This window comes from Mastigoproctus giganteus, chromosome 3 (assembly GCF_048544385.1).
Source record: "Mastigoproctus giganteus isolate SK-2022 chromosome 3, ASM4854438v1, whole genome shotgun sequence".
Taxonomy (NCBI): Eukaryota; Metazoa; Arthropoda; class Arachnida; order Uropygi; family Thelyphonidae; genus Mastigoproctus; species Mastigoproctus giganteus.
Genome location: NC_143577.1, coordinates 178,124,208 through 178,149,982, shown reverse-complemented (window position 1 = coordinate 178,149,982; position 25,775 = coordinate 178,124,208). Strand labels below are relative to the sequence as shown.

General features: G+C 38.1%; 1 protein-coding gene across 1 annotated transcript in view; it reads right to left on the bottom strand.

Moving 5' to 3' along the window:
* The window catches only part of LOC150088439 (calmodulin-lysine N-methyltransferase), a 410,297-nt gene that overhangs the window by 240,061 nt on the left and 144,461 nt on the right, over positions 1-25,775 (bottom strand). The window contains exon 7 of the mRNA XM_090370776.1: positions 3,871-3,931. Coding sequence (XP_090226902.1) covers positions 3,871-3,931 — 61 coding nt within the window. The remainder of the gene's footprint in view (positions 1-3,870; positions 3,932-25,775) is intronic.

The following is a 25,775-nucleotide window of genomic DNA, read 5'->3' as shown; positions in this document are numbered from 1 at the left end:
TATTGTGTCTCCTTGTCGAACTCCTTTCTCGATTTTAAATTTGCTACTGTCTTTGTCTAGTCTAATAAAGGATGTAGCACTCTCATATATTTTCTTCAAAATCATAATATATGGAGTATCTATGCCTTGTCTTTCCAGTGCCCGAAACATTGCCTTATGCTGTATGGAGTCAAATGCCTTTTCATAATCCACAAATGCCAGGAATAATGGTGTTTTATATTCATTTGCTTTCTCCATTAGCTGTGATATTACGTGAAGGTGATCCATAGTTGAGAATCCTGTCCTAAAGCCAGCTTGCTCTTTCGGTTGATTCTCATCAAGTATTCTTTCTAATCTGTTAGTAATGACCCTTGTGAACAACTTGTAGATATGGGATAACAAGCTAATTGGTCTATAATTTCCAATTTCTGATTTATCTCCTTTCTTATGCAGCAAAACTATGATTGCATTATTCCACTGCTTAGGCATCACACCTTTTCTAATGCACTTTGTGAAGAGCCTTGCCAGTTTTTGTGTTATGTCTCTTCCTCCCAATTTTAACAACTCTACAGTAACTTCATCTTCCCCCGGGACTTTCCGATTCTTCATTTTCTTCAATGCATGTTCTACCTCATCAGGAAGAATATCGGGTATGTCGTATGTGTTGCTACTTTGCAATCCATCTTCCCCGCTGCTGGTATCATTCCCTCGCTCCTTGTATAATTCTCTATAGTAGTCTTCTGCTTTTTGAATTATGCCTTCTCTGCTGTTTATAAGTACACCATCGCTATTCTTCAGTTTCAGTATCATTTGTCTTTCTGTATTACTGCTCATGGCTGCTGATTTAAATCCTTTTTTTTTCCCTTAATGCTTGTTCTACTTTTCTTGTGTTAAATCTTCTTATGTCCTCTCTGAGTCTCTTTCTAATGGCTTTGCATAACTCAGTATACTCAATTTTCTCCCTGTCAGTGTTTTTCTTGCTCTTCATTTGTCGTCTTTGGTTCATCATGACAAGTGTTTCTTGACTAATTTTTTCTTCTTTGGATTTCTGTTTCCCTATAGGTTTCTTGGGCTTTATCACTTTCAGAAAGTTGTAATATTCCTCGTCGATATCTTGGTCCTGAGCAGTCTGCAGAAGCTCAAACTTGTTCTTAAGTTCCAGTACACACTGCTTTTTCTCCTCCTCTGTTATTTCAAAGACTTTTGTATTATTTACTCGAGTCAGTTTTTCCTTTCCTTTCCTACATCTATATCAAGTGTACATCTTACCATTCTGTGATCACTTCCAACATTTACCTTATTCAGGACGGTAACATCATTCACAATATATCTTCTGTAGTGAGGATGAAGTCGATTTCATTAGTTGTTAATCCATTTGGACTCTTCCATGTCCACTTTCTGTTCACCCTTTTCTTGAAAAAAGTGTTCATTACTGACAGTCCTTGAGATTCTGCAAATTCCACAAGTCTTTCACCTCTTTTATTTCTTTCACCAATTCCAAAATTTCCTATAGTTCCTCTTTCTGCGCTGTTTTGCCTTTTTCCAACCTTAGCATTGAAGTCCCCCATAATAATAGTGTAGTGGGTTTTCTGCTCATCTAGAAGACTCAATTTCAGTGTACATTTCTTCAACCTCTTCATCATTATGGCTCGATGTTGGTGCATAAATCATTATAATCTTTAGCTTGTACCTCTTAGAAATCTTGAGTATTAGTCTTGACACCCTTGGTGATGTACTTTTGAATTCCAAAATGTTGTTTTTAAAATCTTTATGGACCAGAAACCCAACTCCACCTTCACTCCTTTCACTGTTTCCATTGGTGTACAGCAGATTTCTACTTGATAAACTTATAAGTGATTCATTTCTTCTTCTTGTTTCAGCCAAACCGATGATATTCCAATTCACATTTTCTGGATGTTAAAGGTACAAAATCAGTAAACGTGAAGACATCAGATCACGAAAAGACACACTAACTATAGTGCTTCAGACTATACGAGGAGAGGTGACACAAAACTTCCACCTCTCTTCATATACAAGAGGAAAAACTCTGTCAAAGAAAAAAAATTCAGGCACGTATTTTTGTCCATGTTCATTCTAAGGAGTAGATGGATAAAGATTGAGACAAACTACGGTTGGAAAAAGTGCAGGCATGGCACCCTGGTGACTTTCTCAAGAAACTAGCCTTACTGGTATGAGACCAATTTTGTGGACATAAAACAGAAGCCTCAAAGACTATGGTGGAAAAGTTAAAAACACAACTTTCTGTAATTGAAAGTGGACTTAGTGACAAACTACAACTATTAGATGTTTGTACACTGGTGTGCAAAACTTAGGGACCAACACTATTTCTAAAGGTTACAACCACAAATTCTTTACTTAAGGTACTCTTTACTGATGAGAGTAGATTCAGTCTCAGCAGCAAATCTGGCGAGAGGTTGGCACACGGTATCACCCGGCAAACATCACTGAAAGGGATCGATATGGTGTATAATGGTGTTCTCGTCAGGGGAAGCATTATCTTGGATCGAAGTACACAATACCAGATACTGGAAGGCAGTACTGTAACTAGTGCACACTACTGTACTGTGGTAATCCTTCCCATGTGTGTCTGTTCCGAGATGCCATTGGCCCTGAGTTCGTGTTTATGGATAATAACACCACACCCCGTCACACTGCAGCTGTTGATATGCTTTTCTGAAAGTGAGGACACTGTTCGTATGGACTGGCCTGCCCGTTTCCCCCGATCTAAATCCCATCGAACGCATATGGGATGCTCTGGGGAGATGCCTAGCGGCACCTCCACACCCACCAAAAAATGTTCACCAGCTGAAGATGGCGCTGACAAAGGAATGGACGATGTTACCGCAAGAACTTATCAACATTGTTCAAAGTATGAACAGGCAGTGCAAAGCCTGCATCGACATTAGGGGTAGCCATATCTCCGACTGAGGACTGCCTCTTCCATTTGTTCCATCTTTGGCAGTGATGCATCTGTATCATGGCAGCCAGTGCTATGTTGACATTTTTGAATAAAGTCCCTCTGTACCGTTTTGTTTCTGTCATTGTGTCGGTGTTGTTTCTTTCTTCATTTCTGTACCTCACAAGGTTCCTTTGGTAGGTTTTCCCATATCCAAGCCACTCCTATGAGAAGCTACTGGTAAAAACCTGACTGGTCCTTAAATTTTGCACACGAGTGTATTTTCAAGCCTTTTAAAGTTTTCATGAAAGAAGAATGGACTAAATAGATGCACACAGCACAACATAAAACCTACTGATCATATAAAGAGATCAACAATTTATCAAGTGTGCCAATGGGTAAAAAATTCTTGGGAATTAGTCAAGACCGAGACAGTTGTGAAGTCATTTGAGATGTGCAGTATCAGTAATGCCTTGGATGGCACAGACGATGATATTCTGTTAGATGAGAATGACAGTTCACTATCAGACAGCAGCAGTGACAATGAGGATGAGGAGCGTAATGATCATGATGAGGATGACAGCAGCGATGGTTTTCCAGGTTTTGAAGATGAATAAAAACTTTGTTTTTACTTTTATTGCCCCATTTTTAAATTGTTCTTTAAATATGAATTCGAATAATATTTTTTGTATATGAATTGTGAGATGATTAAAATATTTTGGGTTCACTTTATTTTAGTATGTGTGGTATTATAAAAATAGTCACAAATGTAATAAAATGCTTTCATTTAAAAATAATTAGAAGTAATGTGATAATTGCAATAAAATAAATCAGTTATTCAAAAATGTAATTTTTTTTCCTAAATACTGGGTTCATCTTATATGGTATATAAAAAAATAATCTATAGTTATATATGAGTAAGAAAAAATTACTACACCTAATCAATGGAAGAAAGATTTAAATTTAATACTTACCTACTAAGAACAGTGGTATCTCCAAAACAGGAGGAATTCTGTTCAACAATTACTTTCACATCTGAATCTAGTTAAGAATTTTCCATGTCCTCTTCAGATAAAAATATGACAGGATTAGATAAATATATAATTTTACCTAATCTTCAGATAAAAATACGACAGGATTAGATAAATATATAATTTTACCTAATCTTCAGATAAAAATATAATTTTAATAATGAAAATGATTAAATTTTCATTATTAAACCACAACTAGTGTGCTTTTGATATCAATTTTAGAAAGGGGGGGCAGAAACTGTAAAGTAAGTAAGTATAGCAGTACAACATCAATCACAAAGACGTAGAAAGGAGTACTTCTAGCCATTTTAATAACATAGCCCATCTGAAGCAGAAAACTTTTCAAGCCTGAAAATTTATAAGATTTTTCAGGCTCATCAATCAAATCACATATCCATATACAATTTTGGGGTGGAATGTTATAAAAATTGTGTAAAATATGGAAAACTGACAGAGTCGATTTTCCATATTAGTCATACATATCAACATTAGTCATATGGTAAGACAGTTGATTTGACAGTGCTGCTGAACAACTGCATGATAAGCATATAGGAACTTTGACAGCAGGTACAAAGAGGTCAATATCTCATTGTATAATTAACAATAAAACATGCAGAATACCCCTTCTTATGTAATTTACTTCAACTAACTACTACATGTTAAAAGACTGAAATTTCCTAAGAAGCATCTTGCAGATTTGTTTCATCAATATGCACATATGTGTTATTAACCATAAAAATATTTATTGGTTACCTTTATTTTTTTTCTTTTAGTAATACATTCATTACTAATATATTTTGCTAATATATTATCCATGGTTATGTTAAGTTCAGTTAATCAGATAATTATAATTAGTGGTGGCAAATGATGCAAGAAGACAAGCTTGTAAAGCATTAACAAAAGAAAAAGGAAAAAAAAAACATCACAGGTCCATCATTGAACTTAGTTTTTCCTTGTATTTATTTAAACTACCCACTTTCAGAACATCAGATGAAAGTTTGTTCCAACAATCAACCACTCGCTGACTGAAAGAAAACTTTTACATGTCTATCCTATAACCATTCTTTCTCCTCCTCCACCCTCCCCCAATGTATGTAGTCTGAGAAAGAAGAAAAATTCCAGCAGCACTGAGCTTGCTCACCCATTCACAGCATTAAACATCTCAATCAGATCACCTCGCAGATGCTGAAATTTGCAGAACTGAAACCGTTCTTGGTAAAATCATGTTTCTGTTCCCATCACTAATCCCACTACCCTTTTCTACACCCATTCCAGCAGATCTATATCTTTTCTAAAATGAGGTCTCCAAACCTGTATGCAGCATTCACGATGTGGCCAAACCACTCTGTACAATGGGATAATCACCTCCTTATCCCTGCTAGCAAAATCCTGTATATCACTGATGAATTACTAAGAGAATTTCATATCTGACTGTGCAATTACCCTAAGCTTTTTTCATTTTCCACTACACCGAGTGTAGTACCACACAGCTGGTATGTTAATCCGGGATTACAGCTACCCATACGCAATACCTTGTATTTGTCAATGTTAAAAACCTCAATTGACATTTCTCAGTCCACCCACCTAATTTTTCTAGATCCTTTTGCAGTAGCTAACCTTGATTACTGTCGCTAATAGTCCTGCCAACCTTTATATCATCTGCAAACTTAGACATTAAGCCCTTATATACCTTCATCAATATTGTTAATAAATATACAAAACAAGTCCAGCAGTGAACCCTGGGAGATTCCACTAATAACATTAGTCCATGAAGACCAGTGTCCATCAGTCACTCTTTGATGACAGTCACATGGAAATTAATTGGGCTAAAGATGACATAAGTAAAGCAGTTCAGATCAAGGAAAGTCTCATTGCCCAACAGCAAACGTTGTTGTGGAACAACGATAAATATCTTAGAATTGCCCCAGGAGAAACTAACGTACTGCAGAGCTTACTGTTTGACGAGCATGCAGTGGCACTCTCCTTTCCCAGAATTTATCTTGGACAATTCAGAACATTCAGAGAGAATTTTGTGACTCCGTTCATGATGGCAACAAGTGAGCTCACACAATCTAACCGACGTGGTGTTACTACATATCATATCCTTTATGTAGCAATAAAGATAATGAGATTGAGAACAAGAAACTATTTCACGGTGGCTTTCAAATACATAGGTAAAGATACTAAAGTTATCTTCGGGCAAGTTCAATCTAAAGAATACATTAACAGCTGTATCGAAAACAATTTGGCCTTCCTAAGGACAATTACAAACTCAACCTACTACTGGGCTCAACATAAGCGCAATCTATTCACTATGATTAGATAGCTTGGTAAACCTACAATGTTCTTGATTCTGAGTGCCACTGAAATCGACTAATGACACTAACTCACTAACTTTGATTTGGTACATCATTTCCGAAAATGTTGTGTCTGCTGTACATATATCGACCAATGACGCTAACACACTTAACTCAGATTTGGTACATCATATCCAGAAGGAAATCATTTCGTGTCATTTCTGTAAATGCCAATGTGGAATGACATCATTTCGGCTTTGCAAAATCGTGACAAATTGGGTTTACTACAGTCTGAAATTTAGCAGGTGCCATCAAAGATGTTTCACATCAAAAAACATTTAAAAGAATTAAAAGCATAATTTAAATGCTTAAAATATTTTAACTAATGCCAAATACAACCAGAAGGGATGTTGTTGTACATACTGGCAATAATGACATTAAGAATAGGAAAGCTGAGGATTTACTTAATAGGCATAAGGTAATACTGAAAAAAAAAACAGAAGTGTTGGTATTTAATTTGAAAGTGTATGGAATTTTTCCCACAAGGATGAGAGCCTCATCAATCAATTTAGTTCTGGAAAGATCATGCAAGGTTCATGGGAGAGAATTTTATCATGGTCTGTCCTTGTTAACAGGAAACTGCTTTTACAGAGCCAGGATACACTCATACAAAAGGGCTGCAAAAATATTTGCTAATGCTAGGCAGTATTAAGAATATCAGAAAACTGCTAGCTTGGGTGGACATGCAAACTAATAGTTCAAGAGAAAGGTAGTAAACAAGTTGATGGTGGGGACAAGGGTACAAGTAAACATATGGGCTGTACCACGGTTGCTAAGAGCAAAAACCTGTACACCAATACTAAGAGTACTATATTGAAAATAAATGTGATGAATATGAAGTACAGTAAACCCTCGATTTAACGGACTAATAGGGGAGAGGGGGTGCCTGTTAATGCTGAAAGTCCGTTAAATCAAATGTAACCTGGGGGATGGGGTCATTTTTTATTGTTCTTAATGTAAAAAAAAAAAAGTTTTAATACAAAGCTGTAATATTGTACAATACTGTACAATATAAAATTATGTTGCAATTTGGCCTTTGATTTACAGATATCAGAAACAGTTTGTTTTTTTACGTCGTAAATTTCACAAACACGTGCTACTGATATGCCTTGTTCTAATTTTTCAATTAGCTCCAGTTTTTGTGCCACTTTAAGTTCACATGCTTTCTTTTAACTCCTCACTCACTTGATGCCATTTTAAAATGTGAGGATTGCAAAATTATTTAATAAATAAAGTCACAATTCAGAAATTACAGAAACTCTGTATACAACCTGACCGCACGATAGCTCGAGGCAGACTGAGACTGAAACAAAGTGAGTCGGTAGACCTGCAGTTTAGTGTCCCAAGTCATGTTCAGCTAGCAAGTCAGTGCCTGCTGTTATTTGTTATCTGGGAGAATATTGGGAACGAGAGTACCCTTGTGCAGACGGAGTTTTTACGGCTCCAGAAAATAGAGAAGTTTTTTCTGTTTTATTAACTTAAATTGGCATATTAACTTATTTTCTAGAGTAACTTTATATTCCTAGTTACGATACTTAGTTTAAATTTTAACTTAGATAAAGATTTTGGAGGCTATTACTTAGTATCGGAAAGGGTATCCAATCCATGTGTTTTACAAGTTTTGCAGATCCGGCAAAGAGGAAGTTTTTTAGCTATATTTAGCCACTTTATTGACTAAATGTTACATTAATATTTTCTATAAGTAGCTTATAGACCTAGTCAAGATCCTTGGTTTATTCTGAATTGAAACAGCGTGCTTTTGGAAGTTAATTAATACTTAAGTGTCCATAGATTTACCGCTATTGTTATACGATACGTTATATCCCGCATTAGATAGTGTTAGCTTAGAATAGTATAGTATATAATATTATCAATTAATCAGTAAAATTTATTAATCTCGTTAAACTTCATTGTCAATTAAATTGTACTTTTTAACTAAATACATATAACGACTTAGATTTTACAAACAAAACATAATTAATCAATACACAACTTGATACGGAAGTTATATAACGGAACTTGAAGATAATACTCGATACTGAAAAAACATATATAGATATATAGTGTTATAACTGCATTGGGAATACAAGTTTAGGGTTATAATTTTGAACTAAAATTGAAATTTTATTGAAATCGAATTGAAATCATGACTCAGTCCAGAGCAGAAAAGCAAAAGGCTCAAGCTAAATGGATTGCTGGGACTCGAGGAAGGATTGTGGGGGGGCAGTTGCCCTCTGATTCACAGCCTTTTAAAATGCACTGCTTGCTTGATGTTTGTTGAGAAATCAGGTATGGGACGTCTGTGTTTGCACGCGATGTAAGGAGCGTGAGGTAATCAGGCGACAACTCAGTGTTGATATGGACCAATATGAGAGCTTGAAGGACAGGGTGGATGCCCTCGAAGGATCTAAATTGAGGGCCCATGAAGCTCTAAGCTGCTCACATCAACGCCAGAGCTTGACCTTGATTATCACGCAACACAGCAGCAACCCCCAAGGCAGAATGCGCTGGTCCCACAGGAACTAGTAGTTTTTTGGTACTCTATTGTCAAGGAAACGGGGAACATGGTATGTAAAAAGGATAATTGGAACAGGCCCAGCATATGTCTGCCAAGGGGCAAAGGTTGATGACGTTGGAGAGCCGATATCATCTTTTATGGGCATAAAAGGTGATATTGTTGTACACATTGGCAATAATGATATTAACAGTACGAGACCGGCGGAATTATTTAACAAGTACAGGTCACTGTTAAAAAAACAAAAGCCTAGAATTTGAACGTGTCTGCAAATCTGCCCAGACACGATAGGAGGGAGTATATGATGAGAGCCTTGTCAATCAATTCGGCCCTGGAAAGATTGTGCAAAGCTCAAGGGATAGAATTTTTTTCATCCTGGTCTATACTTGATAACAGGAGAGACTGCTTCTACAGGGATGGGACATGCTTAAACAAAAAGGGTGCAAGAATATTTGCTGATGCTATCGAGGCAGTGTTAGGTGGGTCGGAAAACTGCTAGCTTGGGGGGGGGGGTACAAAGACTAATAGATTAACAGTAGCCACTGGCAGAGGTGAAAGTGATTCTTGCACTGCTTCTATCGGAATGAGGAGCAGACTGGAAAACAAGATGCAGGGTATTTCAGAGACAGCTGGGAGTCATTGCGGTACAAGTAAACACATGGGTTGTGTTAGAGTAGCTAAGAATAGCAACTGGTGCATATATACACTAATGCTAGGAGTTTGGTAAATAAATTTGATGAATTTGAGTATTGTTCAAAACATCAAAGGCAGATACTGTTGGGATTCACATAGTGGTGTCACATAGATATAAGGAATGCAGAACTGGAATTTGGGGAGTACAGTGTGTACAAGAAGGATAGACAGGGTAGGAAGGGAGGAGGGGTTATGCTATTAGTTAAGAAACATAAAATCCAAGGTAGTGAAGCCAGTCAACATCGCTGGACAGTGCAGTGTCGAGTCAGTTTGGTGTTACATAGCATTGGGAGATCAAAATTGAGAGTAGGATTGTTATAGGCCTAATGACTGTGATGAGTATAATAAGAAACTGTATAGGGAAATAGAGTGGGCCAGTAAATCAGAGAGTCTTATAATGGGGGATTTTAATTTCCCAGATATTGACTGGAATTTGTGGGTTGGTCACTCACACACTAGCAAGGCTTTTGTGGATTTATTGGATGATTGTTTTCTACATCAGCATGTTCGGGAGGCAACTAGAGGGAGTAATACTCTTGATTTGATTATCAGCAGTGATTCTTCATGCATTAAGAATCTGCAGATAAATGAACCACTAGGTGGCAGTGATCACAGTGTGCTGAAGTGGGATTTACTCAAAGAGGTAACTACCATCAAGTATAAAGGGAAGGATTCTTGTTTCGTAGAGGTGACTACGGTGGTCTGAGACAGTATTTAAATTCTATACTGTGGGACCATCTGATGATGTTACCAACAGCAAATTCAAAATGGGAAGCATTCAAAGAATTTATCTTGGAAGCTACTGGGCTTTACATACCAACTAAGAAATACTGTTCAAGGTTTAAGCCTAAATGGATGTCAGAAGAACTAACGAGAAGAAAAATGCATGGGAGAGAAGAAAAATGCATGGGATACATATAAATTAATGGGTGACATGGAAGCTTATGATAGATATAATCTGGTCTGTAACCAAGTCACAAAGGAAATTAGGCAGGCAAAGGCAGATTATGAGAAATCTTTGGGAAAAGATGCAAAGAAAAACAGCAAAGAGTTCTTTACTTATGTAAACTCTAGAAGGAAGGGATGAATCAGATTGGTCCACTGGATATTGATGGTTCAACAGTTGATGATCCTGCTCAGGTGGCTAACAAACTAAATGAGTATTTTGCATCTACATTCACACATGATGAGTTATTCAGGGAGGGGACTGCCAGAGGTGAGTTCAACTCTGGCAGTGAGCTAGATGATTTTGCAATAACTGAGAGGAAAGTGGAGGAGAAATTGTTGAAGATAAACATAAAAAAGGCACCTGGGGTGGATGGGATCTATCCAGTTATATTAAAGTAGGCAGGAAAGGAAGTAAGCAAGCAAGCCCTTAGCCATAATTATGAGAGCTTCTTTGGACTTAGGGGAGGTACCCCAGACAAGCTGTACTTGCTACCTGGGAGTCTAAAACGCTGATGGAACTGATAATTGGGTGACACTCAAGTCAAGTGGACCCAATTTCGGAGAAGTCCAGACGGTCTGTGGCGGCCAAATCCTCTGCTTGCACCTTCACGATGGTGAGACTGTTAGTAATCCTGGGTATAACCTCCATGCACAAGCACATGGTGGGTGACCACCCAGGTGTGAACCAACATAAGCCGGGGTAAAGTTGTGGCGCAGACACCACATGGAGGAATGCTGCCCCTATGTGTTACCAGGCAGTAAAAGGTGGTAGATGACTCTCATTAGCCAGTGCAATACCACCACTTTGCTTATTGAAGGCTTTGGTGGAACCCATGTTTAGTCTCCAGAGCTAAGTTCCGGTCAACCCTTCCCCATCTCTTCTATCATGCAGTATGATTGATGACTTTTGAGGTTATGATGACCATAGTGGCGAGATCCAATCTTCCTTACATTTTGAGGGTACAGCTTTAAAACGGTGTTCACAGGCTGGCCGTAGGGTTAGTACACTGGATCGAACCTACTGGTAAATCTCTAGAAGGCTTCCGGATCAGCTAGTGTATAATCTTGCTACCTCTATTTTGCCAGATGGTGACTGGAGGGAATCCGAGTAGTGTGTATGCGGGGGGCATTGTTGAGGCCACATTATGTCAAGGATCTGGGTATATTCTTACCACGTGTATGCCATATCCAAAAATTTCATTACTTCATACAGCATGTCCCACCCACTTTTTCTTACCATTGAATACACCATGAATTGTCAAACTAATACAGTAAGCTTATCTGCGAAAAGATCTAAACCTCCCAAACACTTACTAATTCATTTCACAAATATACGTGGTCTCAATTCTAATCTCAACGATGTCCATTTCCACTTGCAGTCTGCCAAACCCTATGTACTTTTTCTGATAGAATCTCAGTTATTGGTTAATTCAACTACTGCTCATCTCAGTTGCCCAAATTATTCGCTGTATGATTCCTTTCACCTCAAAGGTGGTACTTGTGCATATGTCCGTTGTGATATTATCTGTCAGAGACTTGGCAATTTGGAATCTCCTCTCTCTGATCTTCTCTGGCTTAAAATCTCTCTACCACGTTGGGTCAAATTCATCTGTTGCCTCTACCGTTCCTCCACTAATCACTTGGAGCTCTTTAACTTCCTCTCTCTACAACTTGATTTTCTCCAGTCCAACTTTCCTAACAGTGAGGTAATTTTCCTTGGTGATTTTAATGTTCACAACTCCAGCTGGCTTCTGTTTTCAAGTCACACCGACCCAGTTGGTTGAGATGCTGAGGCTTTTGCAATTACTAATGACCTTGAACAGATTGTTCATTTACCTACAAGAATACCGGACAATCCTAATCATACAGCCAACATGCTTGATATTTTTTTTCTCACAAACAACCCTTCTAAGTACACGGTCGAAGTGAGAGATCCTTTAGGCACATCAGATCACAACTTGGTGATTGTCTCTTCTGCAATGGAGCCTTTATCTCATGGCTATTCCCATCCTCATATTGTTTGGCATTACAAGAATGCAAAATGGGATGACCTGCAAGATTTCTTTTCTTCTTTTCCTTGGCCAGATTACTGTTTCAAAACTTCTGATGTCCATGTTTGCTCAGATCGTGTCAGTGAAATTTTTCTTGCAGGAATGGAATCCTTTATCCCACACTCCACTTTAAAATCTCGTCCTTTATCTAAACCTTGGTTTTCCAATAAATGTGCTAAGGCTGTTCAAGAGAAGAACGTTGCAATCTGTAATTGGCTTGTTTCTAATTCTTTGGTTTCATTTTTCGGTTACAGGCTAAGAGTAGAAAACTCGCTTCTTACCCTAATGGTAGCCGAGCATTCTGGTCCCTTGCCAAAGCTATTGGCAGCATCTTTTGCCCATCTCTGCTCCCACCTCTGTCCGAACCAGATGGTTCTGCTGTCACTTCGGCCAAGGATAGCATTCAATTTTTCTTCCAACTCATGTATTAATGATCTTGGTAAAACACCTCCCACCATTCCCAATGCACTCAATTCAATGCCTCCAGTGGTCTTCCATCAAAACGATGTCAGAAGGATTTTTACGAATCTTGATGCTAAGAAAGCTCCAGGTCCTGATGGTATTTCTCCAATTGTTCTCAAAACCTGTGCTCCTGAACTTACTCCTGTTCTTTGCTGCCTTTTTTCACTTTCTTATTCCAAAGGTGTTTTTCCTTCTGCTTGGAAATTTGCTCATATCCAGCCAGTTCCTAAAAAGGGTGACAAATCCCTCCCATCCAATTATCATCCCATTTCAATTACTTCTACTCTTTCTAAAGTAATGGAGAAATCAATTAACCGCCAACTCTTAAACTACCTAGAAACCTTCCGTCTGATCAACGATCGCCAGTATAGATTCCATCAGTGTTGATCCAATGTTGATATTCTGGCTTATGTTACCCATTTATGGACAAATTCAATGGAAAAGTTCGGTGAAACACAAGCAGTTTCTCTTGACATCTCAAATGCTTTCGATCGTCTTTGGCATAAAGGTCTTCAAAACAAGCGTCCATCTTATGGTTTGCCAACTGTTGTTTGTAATTAATTATCCAGTTTTCTCTCACTGAGGGTGATGTTAGATGGCTCTCTGTCTTCTAATTTCTCCACTAATGCCGGTGTCCCCCATGATTCAGTTCTTTCCCCCACTCTTTTCCTCTTGTATATTAATGACCTTCTTCCATTGACTGAAAATCCTATCCATAGTTTTGCCAATGATAGCACACTGCATTCCACTTTCCATTTTAAGAAACCTTGTCCTGCTTAATCAGCTTCAACTTCTCGAAAAATCTGTTACCAATTCCTTAAATGCCGATCTCCAGGTAATTCTCCAGTGGGGCAAAGACAACTTAGTTGTTTTCTATCCTTCTAAAACTCCCGTCTTGTCTTATATCTCACAAAAAGGAGTTTTCTGCTCCTATGCTTATCTTTGGTGACACTCTGATTTCTAGGCAAAATGGTATATCTCTTTTGGGGATTACCCTAACTTCTAATCTCTCTTGGCACAAGCACATTACAAATATTGCTTCCTCTGCATCTAAAAAAAAATGGGTTTTCTCTTTTGCTCTTGGCATTACTTACTTCCAGCTGTTCACTCTGTAAAAATTGCAAATCCGACCTACCATGGAAAATTGTTCCCACATCTGGGGTGATGCCCCCAAAACCTCTCTCAGGCTTCTTGATTTCGTTCAGAAGAGGGTAGTTAGTTTAATTAATGATTCCTCTCTTAATAGAGTCTCTCCACTCGCTGTCTCATAGACGTACTGTTTCTGCTGCATGCCTCTTCTACAGATACTTCCATGGGCACTGTTCTTCTGTATTGGCTTCTATAATTCCCTCTTCCTCTTTCCAAACACGTGCCGCCACCAGCCAACATCCATTTACTGTCCAACTTCAAACTCACAGAACCAACTTTTCATCTTCCTTGTTTATTCATTCAACTGCCATTTTCTGGAACAACCTTCCTTCGTATGTATTTCCTGAAAATTACAGTCTACAGAAGTTCGAGTCTAATGTCAACAAATATCTTCTTTCGTCTTCTCAACCTCCAACCTAAGCACAGTACTAAGTATTACAGGTTCCAATACCACTCGGGCTTGGGGTTTACGTAAAAAAAAACCCCATGGACTGGAGATGTGCAAATTTGATCCCAATTCACAAAGGAGGATCAACGGGTGACACAAGTAATTATAGACTTGTTAGTTTAACTTCTGTTCCAGGAAAATTAATGGAGGCACTGGTTAAAGAAGAACTAAAGGATCATCTAGACAAGACTTCAGTTATAGCTCGGACACTGCATGGTTTTGTTAAGGGAAAGTCTTGCCTGACCAATTTGATTGGATACTATAATACGGTCACAAAGAACTGGATGCAGGGAATAACTTTGATATCATATATTTGGATCTTAGAAAAGCTTTTAATACTGTTGCACATAGAAGACTGCTGAACAAATTGGAGCAGTATGGCATTGGAGGCAAATTGCTGCTATGGATAAAGGGATGGTTGAGTGGGAGAAGACAAAGTGGTAATCAATGGACATTGCTCATCGTGGACTAATGTTTTTAGTGGAGTCCCTCGGGGTTCAGTGTTGGGTCCATTGTTGTTTTCTGTATTTATAAATGATATTGATGATGGTATATCAAGCTTAGTGTCCAAGTTTTGAGTTGATACGAAGGTTGGCAGGGTTGTTAAAGACACTAATGACAGTACGCTGCTGCAACAGGATAGAGAAAAGTTGAGCAGATGGGCTGAGAGGTGGCAAATGAAGTTTAACATTGACAAATGTAAAGTACTACACATGGGAAGCAATAATCCCAGGGTAATGTATGAACTCTGTGGTACTACACTGACAGTGGTGGAGAACTAAAAGGACCTGGGGGTAATTGTGCAGGCAGATATGAAGTTTTCTGAGCAGTGCAGGCAGTCTGCAAGAGTAACTCATGGTGTCTTGTCAATGATATACAGGTTTGTTTGTTTGTTTGTTTCGGAATTTATTGGGCGCATCGGCAACTATGGCCATAGTGCGCCAGATATACAGGAATTTTTCTAGCAGGGATAAGGAGGTGATTATCCCCTTGTATAATGCAATGGTCAGACCACACCTTGAGTACTGTATATAGGTCTGGAGGCCTCATTTTAAGAAGGATGTAGAGTTGTTGGAACGAGTACAGAGAAAGGCAACAAGATTAGTGAATGGAACAAAGGGTTGCTCTTATGAAGAAAGGCTTAAGTTTTGCAAATTACAGTGTCTGGAGACTAGGCACCTGCAAGGTGATCTGACTGAGGTGTATAATGCCTTGAATGGTTTGAGCATGCTCAATGCTGATGGGATTCTTCCTCATGCTCAGAATAATCACCTGAGAGGGTATAAATTCAAATCGAGGAAAGACAGATGTAGGATAGATGTGCGGAAGTTTGCCTTTAGCCGGAGGGTAGTTGGTTGGTGGAATAGACCTCCATCCTTTGCAGTGGAAGTTGATAGCCTAAATAAATTTAAGGCTGAGCTGGACAGGTATTTGGAACGAACAAGAGGGGTGAAATGGGAGCGGGGTTTTTTTTTTTTTTTTGGCTGATGCTGCAAAAGCTTGCTTTCTTGCATCATATGCCTCTACTAATGCTAGTGCTAAAACAGCTATTTGAACACGTTTTTAGAAAAAAAAAAAAAAAAACAATTTCCTGAATTTTATTATAAAAATAAAAGTAGGTAATTATCAAAACAATAATGGAAATGGGTAATTATTATTAATTTTTAATTAATAATAACACTGAAGTTTTGTGTAACAAAAAAAATTATATGGTTGAGATTAATATGTACATTACTGTATTATTTGTCAGGTCCGTTAAATCCAATATCCGTTATATTGGGGGTCCGTTAAATCGAGGGTTTACTGTATTGGTTAAATCATCAAAGGCAAACACTGTAGGGTTAAAGAAAACACAGTGCCACTCAGACATAGCATATGACTGTAACTTGTAGGTTGGCCATACTAAGAGTAGCGAAACTTTTCTATATTTATTGGATGACTGTTTTCTACACTAGCATGTTAGAGAGGCAACAAGAAAAAGCAATTCTCTAGATCACTCTTGATTATCAAGAGTGACTTGTATGTGCATTAAAAATCCATTAAGAATCTGCATATAAAGGAACCATTAGGGGTACTGATTATAATTTGTTGATATGAAATTTATTAATAATATAACTACAGTTAAGGATAAAGGGAAGGAATTTTGCTTTTGTAAAGGTGACTACAATCATCTTCAATAGTTTGTAGTTTCTTTTCAGTGGGACAGTTACCAAATGGACAGTTACCAAATGCAAATTCTAAATGGGAAGCATTCAGGGAAAATTTAGAAGCTATTAAGCTTTTTATATTAAGAGGTTTAGACCTAAATGGATGTCAGATGGACTGATAAGACTTGTGGAAGGGATGAAAAATGTACAGGGCAATTATAAATTATCAGAGGACAAAAAAATCTACAGTAAATATAAATTAGTCTACAATCAAGTCACAGGGGTTAGGCAGATTACGAGAAGTCTGGCTTAGAATTCTTTGTTTATGTTAACACCAGAAGGAAAAGAATAAACCACATTCTCTCACTAGATGTAAATGGCATAACTACTGGTGATTCTGCTCGGGTTGTTAAGAAACAATATATATTTTGCATCTACATTTAGAAGGTAAAAGATTATATGAATGCAGATGCCATAAGTATTACAAAGCTGGAAACTAAATGCATATCTTCCAATGTTTGATTTCTGACTAGCTACAGATTAGGTATTTGTTGTTAAGAGAAGAGGTTGTTTTGGTCTAAATTGGCAAAAAAAACAGGCTTTTAGAAAAACAGGTTTTTTTTTTTTTTTTTAAAGTCCACTGTGCACTATAAAATTTCTATGACAAAATACACATTTTATCTTAAAATACAGCCACAGGATTTTTTACCGATATAGTATGCTTTTAAACATTAGTTAACATTTTTCTGACTATGGATTTCTGTGGTATTGCTGTTAGATATTAACTGATTATAAATACTTCAAAAAAAGAAGAAAAAAAAATGTGTAGCAGACTTTTTCACGGCTTACACATCTTTGCAGATTTATACATCAATGATAAGTCAAAATTTATAACAATGCCACTGCTATTCAAGAGCATTTACAAAACTCCACTGAAGGGGAAAGTCTGAATTCTGTTTTTTTTTTTTTTTGTCTGGTTGCATATTCTCCGACACTCAGTACTACTTTTTTTTTTTTATTATTTTGGTAGTTGTTGGCGCATCGGCTTCTGTAGCCATAATGCACCTCCCAAGGTTTTTGCAGTACAGTAAACCCCCGCTATTCGCGGGGGGTTACGTTCCTGAGAAATGCCGCAAATACCGAAAACGCGAATACTGAGTTATGGCTCCCATAGTAATAAAGGGGTTCCGTTCCAAAGTATGAAATATATAAGAAAAACTAGTCTAAAATTTTGTCCATGTATGTATTATATGTACTTTCATAATATGACTATGTACATAGACAGTACATAGTGAAATGCAAGCATATGGCATCGAAATGAAAATAAGAAACAATTTAATATTAAATGTAATATTTATTAGAAATTTCAAACAAATCTTTCAAACCAGTGTTTTTGTAACCTAAAAAACCTATCTCGCCAGTGGTATCACCAGTTTCGCTAAAGTGTTGATAAAGGAGTTTTGCCTTTTCACGAATGATGAGTGAACTTAACGGAATTTTATTTTGAGTTCGGTCTTCTATCCAGAGATTTAAAGCTTTTTCCATTTTTTCTAATTTAACTTCACGAGTTAGAGAGCAAATTTTTGAAGCAATTAGCGCGTTTTCACAGACACTACAGTGGATTTTTTCTTCCGATTTTTTGATTGATCATACCGTTGACTCATTGATTTTATAATGTTTTGCCACTGAGGAGACACTTTCACCATTAGAATTTGTCTAATAACTCAATTTTATTCGCTAATGTCATCACCTTCTTTGATCTTTTCACATTTCACTTGTTATTCGTAGCCATATTTTTGTACGGGTTAGGAAGAACTTGTCCACAATAAAGTCACTTTCTTCCGTTAACACACTCGAAAAAAGTCTATTTTACACTGCAAAACTGTAGATTTATCACTTTTATAAGCATATAAATTTATAAATTGATAAATTCATTCAATTTATAAGCGTATAAATTAAAGCAAACGACAAAACCTTCCATGACAAGCGCATAACACACATACTGAACAAGGATTAACGAGAAACATCCACGTTCGTGATTTTTTCATCCCCCCACCTACTGAGCGCTGTTTTGACGGGGAAAGATAATTTTAGCCATGCCCATGTTTTTTTATGGCAGAAAATATTCACGGCGCTTTAAAATTCACATTTTTTTAGGTTTCATTTTATAGTAAATCAGCGACTGCGAATACGCGAATAGCGGGGGTTTACTGTACTTTGATCCAAGCCCAAGGCGGGATTCGAACCCGCGACCTTTGAGTTGCCAGGCAGGCACTTTATCTACCCGGGCAGCCTGGTTGGCCTCAGTACTACTATAAGGAATTATTAAAATGCCAAGAATGACTTGAAATAACTTGTTATACTTCATGCTTCTATGTCCACTTGTCAGTTCCTCAACCAAGGACCAGTGTATGTCAATTCTGTCTTCTTTCGTAATAGTGTATGGTAGGTTTTCACATAAAAACTGACATAACTGTTTTGCAAAATATCATTTCTTTACCCTCAATGACAACAAGCACTGAAAACCAATTTTTTTTTTCCTGAATCAATTTGTTCAAGTTTTTTGCAAAAAATTTGTTCTTCAAATAGCATTATTGGATGACAAATTTGTTCTCCAAATACAATTAAATTCCAATAACCCCCAGCTGGGTAAATTGCTATCAGTGAATTCTGTTTGAAGCTAGCAGACTTTGGTTGCTATAAGGAAACACACTTTAGTCTTAGGAACTTGCAACAGAAAGTCACTGGCCACCAAACTTAGTCCACAATTTACCATATTTATTCATACAGTCTTTCAGCTTCTGCTATGAATAGACTAAATATTTGAAGTAGTAATACTTCATTAGACTGTATCAGTATACCAAATCAATTTGACAGTATGGCATGTGAAATTGCACTAAACATTTTTTTTTAAACTGTATGTATTAATAGTAGTTTTAACGTTGACCTGTTTTGACATTCAACACGCACTGTCTCTCTCTCTCATTAGTTGTTGTTGCAGTTTTATGACAAGAAATCTGCTTCAGCTATATTGTATCTCTTCGAGTTTTGCTATAATTGGTTGTTACTGATGTTACTGTATTAGATGCAGTTGGTGAGATGAGATTTATTAAATTGAGGAAGGTAAAGAGCTTATTGATGTCTGACTGGTCTCCCAAAATAAGTTAAAGAGTTTATGGTTCATGTTATCTGAAACTGATTGGTGGGCTATTTGATAACATGGGCACTCAACAATTACATGCTTTACTGAGAGCTGGGAATGACACTGAGGGCACTGTGGAGGATCATCTTGTGTGTGTGTGTGTGTAGTATGGTTGTTTATTGGCGCATTAGCTGCTATGGCTATAGTGCACCTATTCGTAGGAATATCAGAAAATAATTAAGAATGAAGCAGTTCGATTTCATTTCGGTTCCGAAACCTATTCATAAAAGATTATATACTCCAATTTTTTTAAAAAGCAGAAAATTTCATTAGTATTTGCCGCCTCTCCAATGATATGATGTAATGTCAACAGTTCTTGAAGATTAGCCAGATTTTGAAGTATTGAAGTACGACGTTGTTGATAATGTGGACAGTCAATCAAAATATGTTTAACTGTTAGATGTTCTGGGCAGTGTGGACAGAGGAGGATCACGTCTGTGAATAGACTGAAGTGAGTCAGATGGGTATGTCCTATTTTTATCTGTGCAAGTACCACTTCTTCCTACCTCACTGTCTGATTGCTCAAATGCCAGAACTTTGGGTCTTGTTTCAACTAAAAAAGTTTGTTATTCGGTTGGTTATGCCAAAGCTCTATCCACTGAGTATGGCATGCTGCTTGATTTAAGATATTGTAATAAGACACTGGAATAGGGTTAGAGGTTAGATCTAAAGTTGATGAATTTTTGGCAGATATATCAGCCAGTTCATTTCCTTTTATGCCTGAATGTGCTGGAATCCAGCAAAACTTCACTAGTTGTTGATGATCAATTTGCAATAGCAAACTTCTGATTTTTCATCAAAATATGGTGATTCTTTTGAGAGGGATCCTGCATTGCTCTAATTGAGCTGAGAGAGTCAGTGTAAACTACAGGGTGTCTCAAAAATATTGGTACAAACATTTAGGGGAAGTAGGTAACATCTAAAGGAATGTGAATTGCATAGGAACCCATAACCGGAAACGTCACTGTAAGTCGGTAGACTGCGCGGTAGTCACCACATGAAGAGCATGCATCGATATACAAACTGAGCTGGCAGACATGCACCTAGTGTATGGATTAGCAGAGGGCAATGGACGAGCTGCTCAACAAATTTATGGAGAATGCTTCCCAGACAGACATGTACCTTACCACCGTTTGTTTGCGCGTGTGAATCAAAATTTGTGCGATTATGGGTCATTTAGAGGTAACAAGAGTAGTGCGGGCAGACCATGTTCAACGCGAACTTCCCGCCATAGAATAAAGTGTGTTGAATGCAGTCCAAAATAATCCTACTACCAGCACACGTGCCGTTGCCTCTGCCTTGGGAGTGTCTCGTTGCAGTGTACAGCGTGTCTGGCACGACGATTCCTTACACCCCTTTAATCTCCAAAGGATTCAGTTACTGCTCCCCCAAAATCATCCTGCACGTGTGGCTTTTGCGCATTGGTTTCTCCAAGAAAGTGTTCAAGACTTGAATTTTCCAGCCTATATTTTGTTCATGGATGAGGCTTATTTTCACTCGGGAAGGCTTATTCAATCAGCACAATGCTCATGTGTGGGCTCACGACAACCCACACGGTGTGCGCCCCAATGCAGCACAACATCGCTTCGCAATAAATATGTGGGCAGGTATGGTCGATGACTGCTTAGTTGGCCCACACCTGTTACCATCCCGCATGAACTTCGCTAAATATCGGATCTTTCTTGAACAAGTTCTACCAGGGTTACTTGACGATGTTCCAGCAAATGTGAGACGCAACATTTGGTTTCAATATGACGGGGCACATGCCCATTATGGAAGGTGTGTTCGTGACCATTTGAACAGGCTATTTTGGGCGTCGATGGATTGGCCGGGGTGGACCTGTTGCCTGGCCCCCATGCTCACCTGATTTATTGAGCCTTGATTTCTTTCTGTGGGGGCCCTCAAATCTATTATGTATGAATCGCCCGTGGAGACGGAAATGGATCTCGTGGAGAGACTCGTCTGTGCTGCTGCTACTGTCAAAGAAACTCCAGGTGTGTTCGACCGTGTCCGCCAATCCATGCTGCGCCGGTGTCACACATGCATCACGTCTCATGGTGGAACCTTCGAGCATCTGTTGTAACATCATGAAATGCATCCCTCTCGTTCTCCATTGTTAATATTATGTCAAATAAATGTTTGCCACTAATTACTGTCTTGTGTCATTTCTGCTTCTTGTGCCTCTGCTACTACTTTCCCGTGACGTTTCCGGCTACGGGTTCCTATACAATTCACATTTCTTTAGATGTTACCTACCTCCCCTAAACATTTGTACCAATATTTTTGAGACACCCTGTATATATTTTGCAGATGGGTGTAGAGTCAAATTTTCTAGAGCTAATTGTATTGTATACAGTTCTGCTGAAAAGTTGCTATACTCAGTTGGAAGAGAAGCTGATATGATAGCAGAGGGAAACACTGCTGCTGCTCCAACAGTTGAAAGAGATTTGGAACCATCCGTATATATCAGCAAGAAGTCAGCACAGCTTTAAATATGGCTAGCATGGAGTTGTTGCACATTCAGTGTTGGTAGACGATTCTTTCCCCATTGAAGAAAATAAGTATCACAGGTCAGTGGAGGAAACGGGGTCCATGGTGTATGAGAGTAATTCTTTATCTGTTGCCTATTGTGGAAAGGAACATTCCAGTTCTGTGATATTTCAAGGAGCATAGGACAGCTGGTTGGATTTTACTTGGTTTATTTCTATAGAGATTGAGTAGTGGTTGACTAAAAAGGTACGGCTGAATAGGATACGAAGAGCAAGTCTGTATTTTGGCTGCATATTTAATTAATAGCATTTTTCTGCAAAGATGCAGAGGGGGGGGATCATGAGCTTCAATGTACACACTCTGAATTGGAGATGTCCTACACGCACCAATTGCAATCCGCAGTGCATTATGTTGAATAGGATCCAGCCAGCGAAGTACACTCTTTCGAGCAGAATCATAAACTGGAACACCATAATCTCAACGAGATCTAATCAGTGCTCTATATAAAAGCAGCAGTCATACGATCTGCTCCCCAAGACAGGGCAGATAAAGCTCTCAGCATGTTGATCTTTTTGAGACAGGTAGTAGGTAATAATTTCCAGGATTAGTCCCAAGAATCTAATATTGCTGGCAATCAGATATCAAATATTCAAATATCAAATGGAATTTGATATTCGAAGTTCAGGATCTATATGCAGTTTGCACCGATTGCAAAAGTGGATCTCAACTGTTTTCTGTTGGAAAAGACGATATCCATTGAGCTCAACCCACTTCCCACTTTTGTACTTTACTGAGAGACATCTGCAATTGCCTTTCGATAGATCTCATATTCTGAGAATGGCAAGAAAGAGAGAGATCGTCAGCATAAAGGTACGCTTCTACAGTATTTGGGAGTTCTTTTGTGATGGAATCAAGGGCAAATAGGGTTGCACTCAAAACTGAACCTTGCGGTACTCCTTCATGTGAGAATGTAGTAGAAAGGGAATTTTGATATCGGACCTGGGAAGATCAGCTCTTGAGGAAATTCCTAATAAATACAGGCAGGTTGCCAAGTAGACCATAATTATGGAGGTCACAAGGAATGCCATAATGCCAGGTAGTATCAAATGCCTTCTCTATATCTATGGAGACCATAACTAGGTGATTGTTTTCACAAAGGCATTGAGAATTTCAGATTTAGCCTTGATATCAGATCAAAGGATGACCTGTTTTGGCAAAAGCCATGCTGACTATTACTTAGTAGATGTTCGCTTTCAATAATCCAAGTGAACTGACTGTGATCGTTTTTTCAAGAATTTTACCGAGGCAACTTGACAGAGATATTGGTCTATAACTATTAGCACTGGAGGGATCTTTTCCAGGTTTCAAAAAGGTCAGAACTGTAGCATGGTGCCAAGAAGTGGGATAAACATTTTCCAAGAAGATTTGGTTAAAGAAGGCTGGCAGCAGTTGTAAGTTTTTCTCATCAAGGTGCTGTAATATAACATAATATATCCCATCTGACCCAGCAGCACTGTTGAATGTTGTTCCGATGGCTTGCAAAAGTTCACAGTACTGGAGCGGCTGGTTATATGGAAGTAACAGTGAAGTTCAAAAGTTGATGTGTCTCTGTTCTGTGGTGTCTTAGTTTTCTGAAATTCCGGAGTGTAGGTGGAAGCAACTGACACTTGAACAAAAGTTTTGCCCGAGGCATTTGCTATATCCAGAGGAACAGAGACTTCTAGACCACTGCAGGAAAGAATTGGAGAAGGAACAGTTGGAAACTTCCGGGAAAGCTGCCTAATTTTCTTCCATATTAATCGTGGGTTAGTGTTTTTATTGATAGTTGATGCAAATAGAGTCGAAGAATCTTTCTTGGCTTGTCTTTGAATGAGACGTGCTTTTGCCTTTAGTTTCTTGTAGTTAATAAAATTAACTGTAGTTGCAGTTAGAAGAAATAAATTCCATGCTATATTTTTTCTTTCTTCGCTTTTGTGCATTCCTCATTCCACCAACAGTTGAAATGGCATCGAGTCTGGGAATTTAATAATGGAATTGAGCTTTTAACTGCAAATAAAAGGCAGGAAGTGATATAATTGGTAACTTCATCTATGGGCTGTAATTGTAATTTTTTTGTCCAGAGTGATTGCTGACTGAAATTTGTCCCAATTAGCTTTAGAGAATTTCCATTTCCTGCAGGGTTGGTCTAATGGTGGTTGCATAGTCATCAGATTACAAACAATTGGAAAATGGTTGCTGCCATGGTATTATCCAGAGCAGACCACTGCATGACTGAAAACAGTATTGGGAAGCAAATCGATAGGTCAATTGCAGAAGTCTGTCCAGTAGGTAACTGTATATGGGTGTGCGAGCCACTATTAAGAAGAGTGAGGTTTTGTTTTTCCAGTAAAGTTTCAATCAGTCAGCCACGTCTGTCTAATTTAGATGATCTCCATAAAGGGTGGTGGCCACTGAAATACCCTAGAAGGCAGATAGGGGAGGGGTAGCTGTATTAAAAGTTCTTCAAGGTCATTATAAGAGTAAGTATGATTTGATGGGAGATAAACTGAGACTAGTGTAAAAGCAATCTGAGTAACCAGACACACAGCAACAGCTTCAATTTGGGTTTGGAGAGTGATTTGCCTAACTGGAATCTTTGAACTAATTAAAATAGCTACACCACCACAAACAGAATCGGATGTATTCCAATCTCATCTATAGATTGAGTAGTTTTTTATGGAAATTTGAGCAGTTAACTGGAGAATAGTAATTAACCGATACTCTCCAGTTGGTTAACCAACTGGAGAGTAGCGGTTAATTAAGTATTGAATGTCATCAATGTTGCCACGAAAGCCTCTGCAATTCCACTGCAAGATGTTAGGCATTACTTGAATTTAGAAGAAGCTGTACCTGACATGGCTGTCTTATGGCGTTCAAGCTTTAGTTTGTCTCTTTTTGGAAAGGTAGGGCAACCGGTGTCCATATCTTCTTCTTCTACAAATATTTCCAGAATTGGATTCTCTTGTTTGGATGAGTACTCTGCATCTATTGACGTATCCTGAATAATCTTTTTTGAAGGACTATGATTATTTGAAGTAGTAGCAATCACCGGCAGAGGAGGAGATTTCGCCAGTATTATAAGAGGCGTATTGCTTGCTTGGTCTGAGTGCTTAAGGGGATTGGAATGTTGCTGAGAGAGAACAGCCCAAGACCAGTCAGAGATTGATCTGTTGGATGGAACGGTAACATCAGTTTGAGTTGCTATTGTTTGATTTTTTTTGCAATATTGGCATATGTAGGTTTAGGTACAGTGGGTACAATTAATTTTCTTGCTTCCTGATAACTAACTTTATTTTCAACTTTATATTTTACAATTTTTTTCTCCATTTCCATATCTCACGTCTTAG